The sequence below is a fragment of the Penaeus japonicus genome, unplaced genomic scaffold (assembly GCF_977035675.1).
Source record: "Penaeus japonicus unplaced genomic scaffold, GWHDUDI00000001_assembly GWHDUDI00000012, whole genome shotgun sequence".
Lineage (NCBI taxonomy): Eukaryota > Metazoa > Arthropoda > Malacostraca > Decapoda > Penaeidae > Penaeus > Penaeus japonicus.
The window spans coordinates 39,646,248-39,663,747 of NW_028234414.1; the positions used below are offsets into that span (position 1 = coordinate 39,646,248).

The 17,500-nt window shown below is 46.0% G+C and overlaps 1 protein-coding gene across 1 annotated transcript in view; it reads left to right on the forward strand.

Moving 5' to 3' along the window:
• Positions 1-17,500, forward strand: part of LOC147470839 (uncharacterized) — a 40,004-nt gene that overhangs the window by 13,880 nt on the left and 8,624 nt on the right. The window contains exon 4 of the mRNA XM_086542787.1: positions 32-130. Coding sequence (XP_086398913.1) covers positions 32-130 — 99 coding nt within the window. The remainder of the gene's footprint in view (positions 1-31; positions 131-17,500) is intronic.

Below are 17,500 nucleotides of genomic sequence, written 5' to 3' on the forward strand. Positions count from 1 at the left end.
CAGGTGTGAGCTGACCTTCGGGTGTGTACAGTTGCAGGAGAAGCTGAGTCGCGTGCAGGCCGAGTTGCAGCGAGTGACGCAGCAATACGAAGCCGAAGCCCGGGCCAGCTACTCGGACCATCACTACCAGGTATACGAACGCAGCGTGTTGGTCGAAGGGAGCGTCCATCTAAAGTATATCTAAATAAATATGTGATTTTAAATATGTGATTTCTTTTGTTTTTGTTTTAATGGAAACTAAATGAATCTTTTCCGTAAAGAGTCTCAGGTCTGGTTTACGAAAGGGGGTGTCCAGCCTCACGAAATTCACGCTAAGAGACACGAATTTCAGACTTTATTCTAACCTGCCTGCTCTTGGCTTTATGTGGCTACGAAATAAATGCAAACGCTTAACAATAGCTATTAACGCTTGTGTGCTAGACTTCCACGTCATTTTCTCCTTGGGAAAGAAACAATGCACACACGACATAGAGAGATTGGAGTGGCCTTTTCGCGGTCATTTTCCAAGAATGGACCATTATATGTTTTTTTTTTCTCTCTCCCTCTGTTATATGCTGTACTTGTATTTATAAATGTCTTCAGACCTCGTGAGAGATTTTTATACTTTTTTCAGAATTCGGAAGAGATTATATATATATTTTTTTTTCATGTCATGGTAAATTATGTTGATTATATGTTAATACCAGTGATAATGTGTATTCTAAGTAAGAATTTTTGCATCTTGTGTCATGAATTTATCATATTACAACTATTCACAGTTTATGCAAAAGATATAGTGACACCATAGAGAACCAAGGATTAAACTAAATGGATTGATCAATGAAATTATTTTAAATCGAACATCTTTAATTAAAAATGATCAATTAATAATGGTTATGAATTAATTTTATAAAGTTAATCAGATGTTACATTTACCAGTCCGACTTCATTTATATATTAACTAATACAACTATAATAAGGGATTTTATATTCATCATAATTTCTAAAAATACTAGTTTAAATCTATCTACCGTCATATATAAATGGCAAAAATGATTCAAAGACATTTACCATAAGACCTAACAAAAATAGAGTTAAAAAAAGAGGTCAAGAACGACCTCACGCATTCCCTCACTTCCCCATTCCCTCGCTCACCCATTCCCTCACTCGCTCATTCCCTCGCTCACCCATTCCCTCACTCGCTCATTCCCTCGCTCACCCATTCCCTCACTCGCTCATTCCCTCACTCGCTCATTCCCTCGCTCACCCATTCCCTCACTCGCTCATTCCCTCGCTCACCCATTCCCTCACTCGCTCATTCCCTCGCTCACCCATTCCCTCACTCGCTCATTCCCTCGCTCACCCATTCCCTCACTCGCTCATTCCCTCGCTCACCCATTCCCTCACTCGCTCATTCCCTCGCTCACCCATTCCCTCACTCGCTCATTCCCTCGCTCACCCATTCCCTCACTCGCTCATTCCCTCGCTCACCCATTCCCTCACTCGCTCATTCCCTCGCTCGCCCATTCCCTCGCTCGCCCATTCCTTCACTCGCTCATTCCCTCGCTCGCCCATTCCCTCACTCGCTCATTCCCTCGCTCGCCCATTCCCTCACTCGCTCATTCCCTCGCTCACCCATTCCCTCACTCGCTCATTCCCTCGCTCACCCATTCCCTCACTCGCTCATTCCCTCGCTCACCCATTCCCTCACTCGCTCATTCCCTCGCTCACCCATTCCCTCACTCGCTCATTCCCTCGCTCACCCATTCCCTCACTCGCTCATTCCCTCGCTCACCCATTCCCTCACTCGCTCATTCCCTCGCTCACCCATTCCCTCACTCGCTCATTCCCTCGCTCACCCATTCCCTCACTCGCTCATTCCCTCGCTCACCCATTCCCTCACTCGCTCATTCCCTCGCTCACCCATTCCCTCACTCGCTCATTCCCTCGCTCACCCATTCCCTCACTCGCTCATTCCCTCGCTCACCCATTCCCTCACTCGCTCATTCCCTCGCTCACCCATTCCCTCACTCGCTCATTCCCTCGCTCACCCATTCCCTCACTCGCTCATTCCCTCGCTCACCCATTCCCTCACTCGCTCATTCCCTCGCTCACCCATTCCCTCACTCGCTCATTCCCTCGCTCACCCATTCCCTCACTCGCTCATTCCCTCGCTCACCCATTCCCTCACTCGCTCATTCCTCGCTCACCCATTCCCTCACTCGCTCATTCCCTCGCTCACCCATTCCCTCACTCGCTCATTCCCTCGCTCACCCATTCCCTCACTCGCTCATTCCCTCGCTCACCCATTCCCTCACTCGCTCATTCCCTCGCTCCCCATTCCCTCACTCGCTCATTCCCTCGTCACCCATCCTCACTCGCTCATTCCCTCGCTCACCCATTCCCTCACTCGCTCATTCCTCGCTCACCCATTCCCTCACTCGCTCATTCCCTCGCTCACCCATTCCCTCACTCGCTCATTCCCTCGCTCACCATTCCCTCACTCGCTCATTCCCTCGCTCACCATTCCTCACTCGCTCATTCCCTACCCACCCATTCCCTCTCTCTCCCATTCCCTCTCTCTCCCATTCCCTCACTCACCCATTCCCTCAATACTCACTGACCATTCCTCACTCGCTCATTCCCTCGCTCACAACCCATTCCCTCACTCGCTCATTCCCTCGCTCACCCATTCCCTCACTCGCTCATTCCCTCTCACCCATTCCCTCACTCGCTCATTCCCTCGCTCACCCATTCCTCACTCACCCATTCCCCATTCGCTCCCCATTCCCTCACTCGCTCATTCCTCGCTCACCCATTCCCTCCCTCGCTCATTCCCTCGCTCGCCCATTCCCTCACTCGCTCATTCCCTCGCTCACCCATTCCTCACCGCCATTCCCTCACCCGCATTCTCACCCATTCCCTCACTCGCTCATTCCTCACTCGCTCACCCATTCCCTCACTCGCTCATTCCCTCACTCACCCATTCCCTCACTCGTCCATTCCCTCGCTCACCCATTCCCTCACTCCCATTCCTACTCGCCATTCCCTCACACGCCATTCCCTCACTCACCCATTCCCTCACTCACCCATTCCTCTCACCCATTCCCTCACCCGCCCATTCTCACCATCCATTCCCTCACCCGCCCATTCCCTCACTCGCCATTCCCTCATTCCCTCACCCATTCCCTCACTCGCTCATTCCCTCGCTCACCCATTCCCCACCCCCATTCCCTCACTCGCTCATTCCCTCGCTCATCCATTCCCTCACCCGCCCATTCCCTCACCCGCCCATTCCCTCACTCGTCCATTCCCTCACTCGTCCATTCCCTCACTCATTCTCCCTCTCCCGCCCATTCCCTCACTCGTCCATTCCCTCACCCGCCCATTCACACGCCCATTCCCACACCCGCCCATTCCCTCACCCGCCCATTCCCTCACTCGCTCATTCCCTCGCTCACCCATTCCCTCACTCGCTCATTCCCTCGCTCACCCATTCCCTCACCCGCCCATTCCCTCACCCGCCCATTCCCTCACTCGCTCATTCCCTCACTCACCCATTCCCTCACTCACCCATTCCCTCACCCGCCCATTCCCTCACTCGCTCATTCCCTCGCTCACCCATTCCCTCACCCGCCCATTCCCTCACCCGCCCATTCCCTCACTCGCCCATTCCCTCACTCACCCATTCCCTCACACGCCCATTCCCTCACTCGCCCATTCCCTCACTCACCCATTCCCTCACCCGCCCATTCCCTCACTCGCTCATTCCCTCGCTCACCCATTCCCTCACTCGTCCATTCCCTCGCTCACCCATTCCCTCACTCACCCATTCCCTCACTCGTCCATTCCCTCACACGCCCATTCCCTCACTCGCCCATTCCCTCACTCACCCATTCCCTCACACGCCCATTCCCTCACTCGCCCATTCCCTCACTCACCCATTCCCTCACTCGCCCATTCCCTCACCCGCCCATTCCCTCACTCGCTCATTCCCTCACTCACCCATTCCCTCACTCACCCATTCCCTCACCCGCCCATTCCCTCACTCGCTCATTCCCTCACCCGCCCATTCCCTCACCCGCCCATTCCCTCACTCACCCATTCCCTCGCTCACCCATTCCCTCACCCGCCCATTCCCTCACTCGTCCATTCCCTCACCCGCCCATTCCCTCACTCGCCCATTCCTACGCCCATTCCTCACTCACACCATTCCTCACCCGCCATTCCTCCTCGTCATTCCCGTCACTCACCCATTCCCTCACTCGCCCATTCCCTCACCCGCCCATTCCCTCACTCGCCCATTCCCTCACCCGCCCATTCCCTCACTCGTCCATTCCCTCACTCACCCATTCCCTCACCCGCCCATTCCCTCACTCGTCCATTCCCTCACTCACCCATTCCCTCACCCGCCCATTCCCTCACTCGTCCATTCCCTCGCTCACCCATTCCCTCACCCGCCCATTCCCTCGCTCACCCATTCCCTCACTCGCCCATTCCCTCGCTCACCCATTCCCTCACCCGCCCATTCCCTCACTCACCCATTCCCTCACACGCCCATTCCCTCACTCGTCCATTCCCTCGCTCACCCATTCCCTCACTCACCCATTCCCTCACTCGCTCATTCCCTCGCTCACCCATTCCCTCACCCGCCCATTCCCTCACTCGTCCATTCCCTCACTCGCCCATTCCCTCACTCACCCATTCCCTCACACGCCCATTCCCTCACTCGTCCATTCCCTCACTCGCCCATTCCCTCACTCACCCATTCCCTCACCCGCCCATTCCCTCACTCGCTCATTCCCTCACTCACCCATTCCCTCACTCACCCATTCCCTCACCCGCCCATGTAAATGGAAGATAGAAGAATGGGAAAAGAAAAGAAAAGGAAAGATAGAAAAGGAAAGTTTGATGGAGAAGAGAAAGGGGAAATTGAAAAAAGAAAGGAAAGAAGATAAGAACGATAAAAAGGGAAATAGATTAATGGAAAGATAGGAAAATGGGAAAGATAGATAAAAAGGAAAAATGGAAAGATAATGGAAAGATAAAAAAATGGAAGATAGATAAAGGGAGGAAAAGATAAAAAAGCAGCAGAAGGAAAAGAGAATGAAGAAAAAGAAAATGAAAGATAAGGAATGGGAAAGATAGAAAATGGAAATATAGATAATGGAAAGATAGAGGAATGTGAAAGATAGATACATGGTAAAGATAGAAGAAATGTTGAAAGATAAAGAAATGGAAAGATAAAAAATGGAAAGATAAAGTAGGAATGGAAAGATAAAAGAAATGTGAAGATTGATTATAATTGGAAAGATAAAGAAATGGAAAGATAGAGAATGAAAATGGAAAGATATAGCGAAATTGGAAAGATAGATAGAAATTGGAAAGAAGATAAAGAATGGAAAAGATAGAGGAAATGGAAAAAATATGGAAAGATAAATGGGAAATGATAAAGATAAATTGAAATGGAAATTAGATAAAAATGGGGGGGGAAAGATAGAGGAATGGAAAGATAAGCGGAAATGGAAAGATAGATAAATGGAAATTGATTAAAGAAATGGAAAAGGAAAATATATAAATGGAAAGATAAAGAAATGAAAAGATTAAAAAATGGAAAGATAGAAGGAATGGAAAGATAAGATAAAGGAAGATAGATATAGATAAAGATAGAAGAAATGAAAGATAGGAAAATGGAAGATAAATAAAATAGTTGGAAAGAATAAAGAAATGGAAAAAGATGATAAATGGAAAAAGATATAGGAATGGAAGATATAGAAATGGAAAGATATAGAAAAGGAAAAGATAGATAAATGGAAAGATATAAAATGGAAAGATATTAGGGATAAATGGAAAGATAGAGGGAATGGAAAGATAGAGAGAATGGAAGAGATAGAGAATGGAAAGATATATAAATGGAAGATGAGATATAAAAAGGAAAGATAGAGAAATGGGAAAGATATATTAAATGGAAAGATAGATAGGAATGGGAAAAATATAGTAGAAATGGAAAGAAGATAAAAAATGGAAAGATTAGAGTAAATGGGAAAGATAGATAGAATGGAAAGATATGAAGAAAATTGAAAGATAAAAAATGAAATGGAAAGATAGAGAAGAAAATGGAAGATATTAAAAAATGGAAAGATAAAGATAATGGAAAGATAAAGGAAATGGAAGATAAGAAATGAAAGATAAATGGAATAGATAGAGGAATGGAAAGATAAAAAGGAATGAAAGATATAGAAATGGAAAGATAGTTAGGAAAATTTGGGAAAGATAAAAAAAATGGAAAGATAGGATAAATGGAAATTTAGATTAAAGGAAAGATAAAAATGAAAGATAAAAGAAATTGAAAAGATAATAAATGGAAATATAAAGAAAGGAAAGATAGATAAATGGAAAGATAAAGAAATGGAAAATAAAGAAAATGAAGATAAAGGATAGATAGATAAATGGAAAGATAGAGGAAATGGAAAGATAGAGGAAATGGAATTAAATAAAATAAATAAGGAAAATAGATAAAGGAAAATGAATAGAGGAATGGAAAAGAGAATAAAAAAATGAATAAAGAAAGAAATAAAGGAAATAAGATAAGAAAGAATAAGGAAATAAATAAAAAAAAAAAAGAAATAAATAAAAGATGAAATAAAGGAATAAAAAGGAAAAAGATAAAAAAATAAAGGAAATAAATAAAGGAAAATAAAAAAGAAATGAAATAAAGAAATCAATAAAGGAAGATGAAATAAAGAATAAATAAAGAAGAAATAAAAAATAAAAAGAAGATAAATAAAGAATAAAAGAAATGAAATAAAAAAATAAAGGGAAAAAATAAAAGAATAAAAAAAAAATAAAAAAGGAAATAAATAAAAGAAAGTAAAGAAGATGAAAAGAAAAAAATAAAGGGAAAGAAGAAAAGAAATAAATAAAGGAAGATAAGAAAAATAAATAAAAAAGATAAAGATAAATAAAAGAAGAAAAGAAATGAAAAAAAAATAAATAAAAATGAAATAAAGGAAATAAAAGGAATAAGATAAAAAAAAAATAAAGAAAAAATAAAGGAAATAAATAAAGAAATGAAATAAAGGGAAATAAAAAAGGAATAAAATAAATAAAGATAGATAAGAATAAATAAAGAAGATAAATAAGAAAGAAATAAAGAAAGAAGTAAATGAAATAAAAATAAATAAGGAAAATAAATAAAGGAAATAAGATAAGAAATAAATAAGGAAATAAATAGAAATAAAAAAGAAAAAGAAGAAGAAAAAAAGAAATAAGGAAATATGAAATAAAGAAAGAAAAAGGAAAATAAAAAGAAAAAAGAAAGGAAGATAAATAAGGAAGAAAAGGAAAAATAAAAATAAAGAAAAGGGGAAGGAATAGAAATAAAAAGGAAAATAATAAGGAAATAAAAGAAGATAAAGAAATAAAAAAAGAAAAAAAATAAAAGAAATAAATAGAAATAAAGAAAATGAAGAAAAAATAAAAAGAAATAAAAATGAAAAAAAAATAATTAAAACAAAAAAAAGAAATAAAAGATATAAAAGAAAAGAATAAAATAAAAATAAAAAAAAAAAATAAGAATAAAAGAAAGGAATAGGGAAATAAAAAGAAATAAAAAGAAGGAAATAAGAAAGAAAAGAAAAAAAAAAGAAATACCCGCCCATTCCCTCACTCGTCCATTCCCTCACCCGCCCATTCCCTCACTCGCCCATTCCCTCACTCGCCCATTCCCTCACTCGTCCATTCCCTCACTCGTCCATTCCCTCACCCGCCCATTCCCTCACCCGCCCATTCCCTCACCCGCCCATTCCCTCACACGCCCATTCCCTCACACGCCCATTCCCTCACACGCCCATTCCCTCACACGCCCATTCCCTCACTCGTCCATTCCCTCACACGCCCATTCCCTCACTCGCCCATTCCCTCACTCACCCATTCCCTCACCCGCCCATTCCCTCACTCGCCCATTCCCTCACCCGCCCATTCCCTCACTCGCCCATTCCCTCACTCACCCATTCCCTCACTCGCCCATTCCCTCACTCGCCCATTCCCTCACTCGCCCATTCCCTCACCCGCCCATTCCCTCACTCGCCCATTCCCTCACTCGCCCATTCCCTCACCCGCCCATTCCCTCACCCGCCCATTCCCTCACCCGCCCATTCCCTCACTCGTCCATTCCCTCACTCACCCATTCCCTCACTCGCCCATTCCCTCACTCCCTTCCCTCACCGCCCATTCCCTCACCGCCCATTCCCTCACTCGCCATTCCCTCACCGCCCATTCCCTCACCGCCCATTCCTCACCGCCCATTCCATACCATTCCTCAACGCCCATTCCCTCACGCATTCCCTCACTCGCATTCCCTCACCCTTCTCACCCGCCCATTCCCTCACGCCATTCTCACCGCATTCCCTCACCGTCAATTCCCTCACCCGCCCATTCCCTCACCGCCATCCCTCACCGCCCATTCCTCACTCGATTCCTCATCTCCATTCCTCACCCGCCATTCCCTCACCCCCATCTCACCGCCATCTCACAGCATTCTCATCGTAATTCCTCACCCGCCCATTCCCTCACCGCCCATTCCCTACGCCCATTCCCTCACGCCCATTCCCTCACGCCCATTCCCTCATCCCATTCCCTCACCCCATTCCTCACCGCATTCCTCACGCCCATGATCCCTCACCGTATTCCCTCACCCGCATTCCCTCACTCGTCATTCCCTCACTACCATTCCCTCACGCCATTCCCTCACACGCCCATTCCCTCACTCGAAATTATTCCTCACCCGCCCATTCCCTCACCGTCCATTCCCTCACTCACCCTTCCTCATCGTCATTCCTCACCGCCCATTCCCTCACGCGTAATTCCCTCACCCGCCATTCCCTCACTCGCATTCCCCACCGCCCATTCCCTCACCGCCATTCCCCACTCCCGCATTCCCTCACCGTCCATTCCCTCACTCACACCATTCCCTCACTCGCATTCCCTCACCACGCCATTCCCCCCACCGCCCATTCCCTCACTCGCCATTCCCTCACTCGCCCATTCCCTCACCACCTTCCTCACATTCCCTCCTCCCCATTCCCTCACTCGCCATTCCTCACCATTCCTCACTCATTCCTCACCGCCCATTCCCTCACTCGCCATTCCCTCACCGCCATTCCCTCACCGCCATTCCCTCACCGCCCATTCCCTCACTCGCCCATTCCCTCACTCCCATTCCCATCGCCCATTCCCTCACTACTCCATTCCCTCACCTCCCCATTCCCTCACCCGCCCATTCCCTCACCGCCCATTCCCTCACTCGCCATTCCTCACCCGCCCATTCCCTCACCGCCATTCCCTCACTCGCCCATTCCCTCACTCGTCCATGCCCTGACCCGCCCATTCCCTCACTCGGCCATCCCCTAACTCCTCTCTTCCGTCACCACTCTATTCCCTCACCCGCCCATTCCCTCACTCGTCCATTCCCTCACACGCCCATTCCCTCACTCGTCCATTCCCTCACCCGCCCATTCCCTCACTCGTCCATTCCCTCACACGCCCATTCCCTCACCCGCCCATTCCCTCACCCGCCCATTCCCTCACTCGTCCATTCCCTCACCCGCCCATTCCCTCACTCGCCCATTCCCTCACCCGCCCATTCCCTCACTCGTCATTCTCTCACCCGCCCATTCCGTCGCTCGTCCCTTCCCTCACCCGCCCATTCCCTCACCCGCCCATTCCCTCACCCGCCCATTCCCTCACTCGTCCATTCCCTCACTCACCCATTCCCTCACTCGTCCATTCCCTCACACGCCCATTCCCTCACTCGTAAATTCCCTCACCCGCCCATTCCCTCACTCGTCCATTCCCACACCCGCCCATTCCCTCACCCGCCCATTCCCTCACTCGTCCATTCCCTCACTCGTCCATTCCCTCACTCACCCATTCCCTCACTCGTCCATTCCCTCACTCACCCATTCCCTCACTCGTCCATTCCCTCACTCGTCCATTCCCTCACTCACCCATTCCCTCACTCGCCCATTCCCTCACCCGCCCATTCCCTCACTCGCCCATTCCCTCACTCGCCCATTCCCTCACTCGCCCATTCCCTCACTCGTCCATTCCCTCACCCGCCCATTCCCTCACCCGCCCATTCCCTCACTCGTCCATTCCCTCACTCGCCCATTCCCTCACCCGCCCATTCCCTCACCCGCCCATTCCCTCACCCGCCCATTCCCTCACTCCCCCATTCCCTCACCCGCCCATTCCCTCACCCGCCCATTCCCTCACTCGTCCATTCCCTCACTCACCCATTCCCTCACCCGCCCATTCCCTCACCCGCCCATTCCCTCACTCGTCCATTCCCTCACTCGCCCATTCCCTCACCCGCCCATTCCCTCACTCGCCCATTCCCTCACTCGTCCATTCCCTCACCCGCCCATTCCCTCACCCGCCCATTCCCTCACTCCCCCCTTCCCTCACTCTTCCCTTCCCTCACTCACCCATCCCTCACTCACCCATTCCCTCACCCCCATTCCTCACCCGCCCATTCCCTCCCCCGCCCATTCCCTCCCCCCATTCCCTCACTCGTCCATTCCCTCACTCACCCATTCCCTCACCCGCCCATTCCCTCACTCGCCCATTCCCTCACTCACCCATTCCCTCACTCGTCCATTCCCTCACTCGCCCATTCCCTCACTCACCCATTCCCTCACCCGCCCATTCCCTCACTCGCCCATTCCCTCACTCGTCCATTCCCTCACCCGCCCATTCCCTCACCCGCCCATTCCCTCACTCACCCATTCCCTCACTCACCCATTCCCTCACTCGTCCATTCCCTCACTCGTCCATTCCCTCTCTCGCCCATTCCCTCACTCGTCCATTCCCTCACTCGTCCATTCCCTCACTCGTCCATTCCCTCACTCGTCCATTCCCTCACTCACCCATTCCCTCACTCACCCATTCCCTCACTCACCCATTCCCTCACCCGCCCATTCCCTCACTCGTCCATTCCCTCACTCACCCATTCCCTCACTCACCCATTCCCTCACCCGCCCATTCCCTCACTCGCCCATTCCCTCACCCACCCATTCCCTCACCCGCCCATTCCCTCACTCGTCCATTCCCTCACTCGCCCATTCCCTCACTCGTCCATTCCCTCACTCGCCCATTCCCTCACCCACCCATTCCCTCACCCTCATTCCATCCTCCACCCTCCATTCCCTCACTCGTCCATTTCCCTCACTCCCCATTCCCTCACCCGCCCATTCCCTCACTCACCAATTCCCTCACCCCATTCTCCCCATTCCCTCACCGTCCCATTCCCTCACTCGCCATTCCCTCACCCATTCCTACTCGCATTCCTACCGCCCATTCCCACCACCCATTCCCACCTTCCCTACCTCACCATCTCCTCACCGCCATCCCTCACTCCCTTCACCATCCCCTCCTACTCTTCTCCATTCCCTCACTCACTATTCCAACATCTACGTCCATTCCCTCACTACGCCATTCCCTCCTCACCATTCCCTCACCATTCCCTCACTTTCCTTCCCTCACATCCTTCCCTCACTCGCCATCTCATTCCATCCCTCACTCGCCCATTCCCATCCTCCCATTCCCTACTCGTCCATTCCCTCACTTCCTCACCTTGCCCATTCCCTCATCCCACCCATTCCCTCACCGTCCATTCTACCCGCATTCCCGGTGCATTCCCTCACCCCCGTTCCCTCACTCTCATTCCTCACCCGCCCATTCCCTCACCCGCCTTCCTCACTCGTCCATTCCCCCCGCCCATTCCCTCCTGCCCATTCCTCATCCGCCATTCCTCACTTCCATCCCTACCGCCATTCCCTCACTCCATTCGTCCCATCCCTTCCTCACTCGCCCATTCCTCACCGCCATTCTCAGATAAAAAATGGAAATATTATTTATTGGAGAGTAAGATATGTATGGAAAGATAAATATTGGTAAATTTGTATTAATGATAGTGTGTGTTATGGATTGATATAAAATATGGTAAAAATATTATTGGATAAATGAGAGGATATGGAATGATTGATGGTATATGGATAAGATAGATATTATTAAGGGAAATAAAAATGGATTGATTGAGAATATGTAAAGATAGAGGAATGGATAAGTTAGAGAGTTGGAAGGAGTATAAATTGGGATATAGAGAGATTTATTGGGGGATTGTAGATTATTGGATTTGATTAAGAAAGGGTAAATGATTGATTTATATTGGAAAGATATAATAAATGGTTTGTTTGTTATGGGAATGTATATTTATGGTTTGTTTATATATGGTTTGAGTTATTATTATAGGGTTAGTATTATTATTGGTATGATTTGTTTAGGTTAGTGAGAGGTAAATGGTATGATTGATGAATGTATAGTTAGATAATGGAAGATTAGATTTAAGGAAAGTATAAGTTAATGGTAATGATTGTTTGGTAAAGGTTTAGTAGGTTTATGTGAGGAATGGGAAAGTTAGTTGGTATGGAAAGATTTGTGGAATTTGGTATGTTTATTATGGAAAGAGAGAGGTATTGGTAAAGTATTTTGGTTTGGATAATGTGTGATGTAATGGTATTTTTTTGGTATGGAAAGATAGAGGGTTGGTTGTTTGAGTATGGTAAGTGGTGTATATTGGGATTTGTTTAAGTTTTGGGTTTTGTTTTGTTTGGTATTGATAGAGTATTGGTTTTGTTTTTTAATGGATGATTGTATTGTGATTGGTTAGATTTAGTTTGTATGGATATAGTTTGTAGAAGGGAATGATAGATATTTGGTATAGATTGATTAATGGTTTGAGTGAGGGTTGGTAAGATGATTAATTGATAGTATTTTGTAATGGTTTAGTTGTAGGGTGTCTGGTATGATAGAGGGTTGGGCATAACTCGGTGTGTGTTTGGTTAAGTTTGTTTGGGGTTATGTTTTGTTTGGGAAGTATTGTGGGGATTTGGTTGTGTTAGTTTGGGATTTGTGTTGGATTGGTTTGTGGTGGTGTTTTGTTTGTTTTAGTTATGGGAGTAGTTTGTGTAAGGGAATGTGTGTTGGATATGTAGTAGTGTTTAATGTTTGTTTGTGGTTGGGTGTGATTATTGTTTGTGTGTGGTATGGTTGTGTGTGGGTTTGGTATGTTATAAAAGGTAATGTGTTGTGGGTTGTTAGTTTTTGGAGTTTGATTTTTGTGGTTTGGGATTGTAGTTGGTATGGATAGTTTTTGGAATTGTTGTGTGTATGGGTATTTTGTTTATTGGTATTGATTTAGTTATGGATTGTTGTGGTATTGGGTTAGTATAGGTAGTATTGGGTTTGTTTGTGGTTAGGTATTAGTTTAGATTTTGGGAATGAGAGTGGTATATATGGAAATGTTAGTGGGTTAATGGATTGTTATGATTGTTTTATGGTTTTTATATGATTATGTTTGTTAGTGAATGGAATGTGTTTTTTTGGTAATGATATATATGAAGATAGTGGGGGGGATATGGATTGGATAGTGTTTATGGATATTGTTTGTGGTATGGTTTGTTTGTGTTGGTTATGTATATTTTTATGTTTGTAGAGTGGTATGGATTATTTGTATTAATTGATATAGTTTGATGGATGGTATTTGTGTTATATGAATGATAGTTTTATTGGTTAGTTTGAGGTGGTTGGATATGTAAGTGGTAGGGTTTGTTGTTTAATGGGAATAGTTTGATGAATTGGATTGAATTGAGGGTATGGAATAGATAGATGGTAATGTATTGATGAGATTAAAGGGGATTGTTTAAGTGAATGGATTGATTAGATGTTATTTGGTTAGTTAGTGGATATGGAAAGATTATATTATGGTATTGATTGATATTGGAAATGAGAGTAGGTTTGGTAATATATTATTATGGGATATTGATGATGTATGGTATGTTAGATGGTAGGGAATAATAGTTTAATGGAATGATAGAGGGATTGGTTGAGTGATGGGTTGGGTATGTTATATAAATAATAGAAGATTAATGAAAGATTAGATAGATTGTATATGATAGTGAATGATATATATAGTGGGTTTGGATTGTATTAGATAAATGGAAAGTGTGATGGATTGAATAAGATAATAGGGTTAGTTGGAGGATTGGATAGTGTAGTTTTTTGGTTTAGATAGAGATTGGGATTTGTTTGTGGGGTATGGTTATGTGAGAGTAAGGGAAAGATAGATATATGGTTTTTGTGATGGATAGATAGATATAGATAGGGTAATTTGACACAAGAAAATGATTGATAGTGATATGGAATATAGTAGGTTTGTGGTAAAGAATTGTGATTTGGGTATGTGTGTTTATTGGTAAGTGTGAGTTGGTAAAGTAGTGTATGAAAGATTGTGTTTTGGTAGATTAGATGGGAGGGATGATGATAGTTTTTGGGTATTGATTATATTTTAATTGTTTGTTTGTGTATGGTTAGTTGAGTGATATGGTTAGTAGTGTGTTTTGGTTGTGTAATTGGTTTGGTAAGTTTGATATATAATGGAATAGTGAGAGGATATTGGTTGATTGATGGTTGTTTGTAGTTTTATTGGTATGTTTGTTTTATGGTTTGATTGATAGTATGGATAGATAGATAAATGGAAAGATTGAGGATGGAAAATAGATAGAGTTAAAATGGAAAGATATTAAATGGTTAGTTAGTAAGGTAAGTAGTGTTATATGGAAAAGAAAATGGTAAATGGGATTTGATAAAGGAAATGAAAGATATTATATTGAAAGATATTGATGAATGAGGAGATTAGTGGATTTGATATAAAAGGTTAGATAGTGGGTATGGGTTATAGTTGTATTTTTGGTTTATATGTAAGATAATGGAAAGATTAAAGATATGGAAAGATAGGATATATGGCTAAGAAGATATAGGAATAATAATGTAAGGGAAAGATATATAAAATGGAAAAGATAGAAAAAATGGAAATGATGTAATATATGGAAAGTTAGATATATGAAATTAAGAAATGGATAATATTTAGGAAATGTGGGATGATAGAGGATTGGAATGAAGATAGAATGGAAAGTTAAAAAATGAAAGATAGAGGGAATGGAATAGAAGATAAATGGATAGATTAAAAATGAAAAGATATAAGAAATGAAAGATAAAAAGGGAAGTTAGAGGGGAATGAATAAGAGGATGATAAAGGGAAAGATAACAAAAAATGGAAAAGATATTAGTTAGAAAGTGGGAAAGAGAGATAAATGGAAAATAGATTAATGAAAGAAGAGGGGGGAATTGGGAAATTATTAAAGAAATGGTAAAGATTGAGGGGGAGATAAGATTGAGGGGGAGGGAAGATAGATAAATGGATAGATTGATAGGAATGGAAAGAAAGGTAGGGATTGGAAAATAGATTAGAAAGGGTAAGAATAGAAGAATGGTAGATTGAGATTGAATGATAAGGAATGAAAGATTGTTGATATGGAAATGTATTGAGGAGGGATGGTAAGATATAGAAATGGAAAGATAGAGGAGAATGGAAGATATAGTGAAGGATAGATAGTAGTATGGTTAGATTGATGATTATGTTAGATGAGGGATGGATATAGTTTGGAAGGATGGGAAAGTAGATAAATGGAATTATATAATTGGATAATTAGTATGGATTGGAATTATAGAGGAATGGATTGATTCCCTCCACTCGTCCCAATTCCCCACTCACCGCCCATTCCCGTCACCGCCATTCCCTCATCGTTCCCCATTCCCTCACTCGCCCATTCCCTCACTCGTCCATTCCCCTCACTCGTCCATTCCCTCACTGTTCTTCCATTCCCTCACTCCGTTCCTACCCGCCCATTCCCTCACATTCCTCACCCATTCCCTCACTCCGCCCATTCCCTCACACCGCCATTCCTCATGTCCATTCCCTCACTCACCCATTCCCTCACTCGCCCATTCCCTCACTCGCCCATTCCCTCTCTCGTCCATTCCCTCACTCGTCCATTCCCTCACTCGCATTTAAGCCATTCCTACGAGTCCATTCCTCACTCGTCCATTCCCTCATCGTCATTCCCTCACTCTTCTTCCCTCACTCGCCATTCCCTCACTCGTACACGACCATTCCCTCACCCCATTCCCTCACTCACCATTCCCTCACACGCCATTCCTCTCCAATTCCCTCCCTCGTCCATCCCCTCACTCGTCCATCCCCTCACTCGTCCATCCCCTCTCCCGTCCATTCCCTCACTCGTCCATTCCCTCACTCGTCCATTCCCTCACTCGCCCATTCCCTCACTCGTCCATTCCCTCACTCGCCCATTCCCTCACTCACCCATTCCCTCACTCGCCCATTCCCTCACTCGTCCATTCCCTCACTCGTCCATTCCCTCACGCCCATTCCCTCACTCGTCCATTCCCTCACTCGTCCATTCCCTCACTCGTCCATTCCCTCACTCGCCCATTCCCTCACTCACCCATTCCCTCACTCGTCCATTCCCTCACTCGTCCATTCCCTCACTCACCCATTCCCTCACTCACCCATTCCCTCACTCACCCATTCCCTCACTCACCCATTCCCTCACTCGCCCATTCCCTCACTCGTCCATTCCCTCACTCGCCCATTCCCTCACTCGCCCATTCCCTCACTCGTCCATTCCCTCACTCACCCATTCCCTCACTCACCCATTCCCTCACCCGCCCATTCCCTCACTCGTCCATTCCCTCACTCACCCATTCCCTCACTCACCCATTCCCTCACCCGCCCATTCCCTCACTCGTCCATTCCCTCACTCGTCCATTCCCTCACTCACCCATTCCCTCACTCGTCCATTCCCTCACTCACCCATTCCCTCACTCGTCCATTCCCTCACTCACCCATTCCCTCACCCGCCCATTCCCTCACTCACCCATTCCCTCACACGTCCATTCCCTCACTCGTCCATTCCCTCACTCGTCCATTCCCTCACTCGTCCATTCCCTCACTCGCCCATTCCCTCACTCGTCCATTCCCTCACTCACCCATTCCCTCACCCGCCCATTCCCTCACTCGCCCATTCCCTCACTCGTCCATTCCCTCACTCACCCATTCCCTCACTCGTCCATTCCCTCACTCGCCCATTCCCTCACTCACCCATTCCCTCACTCGCCCATTCCCTCACTCGTCCATTCCCTCACTCGCCCATTCCCTCACTCACCCATTCCCTCACCCGCCCATTCCCTCACTCGTCCATTCCCTCACTCGTCCATTCCCTCACACGCCCATTCCCTCGTTCACCCATTCCCTCACACGCCCATTCCCTCACTCGTCCATTCCCTCACTCGCCCATTCCCTCACTCGCCCATTCCCTCACTCGTCCATTCCCTCACTCGCCCATTCCCTCACTCGTCCATTCCCTCACTCACCCATTCCCTCACTCGTCCATTCCCTCACTCGCCCATTCCCTCACTCGTCCATTCCCTCACTCACCCATTCCCTCACTCGTCCATTCCCTCACTCGCCCATTCCCTCACTCGTCCATTCCCTCACTCGTCCATTCCCTCACTCGCCCATTCCCTCACTCGTCCATTCCCT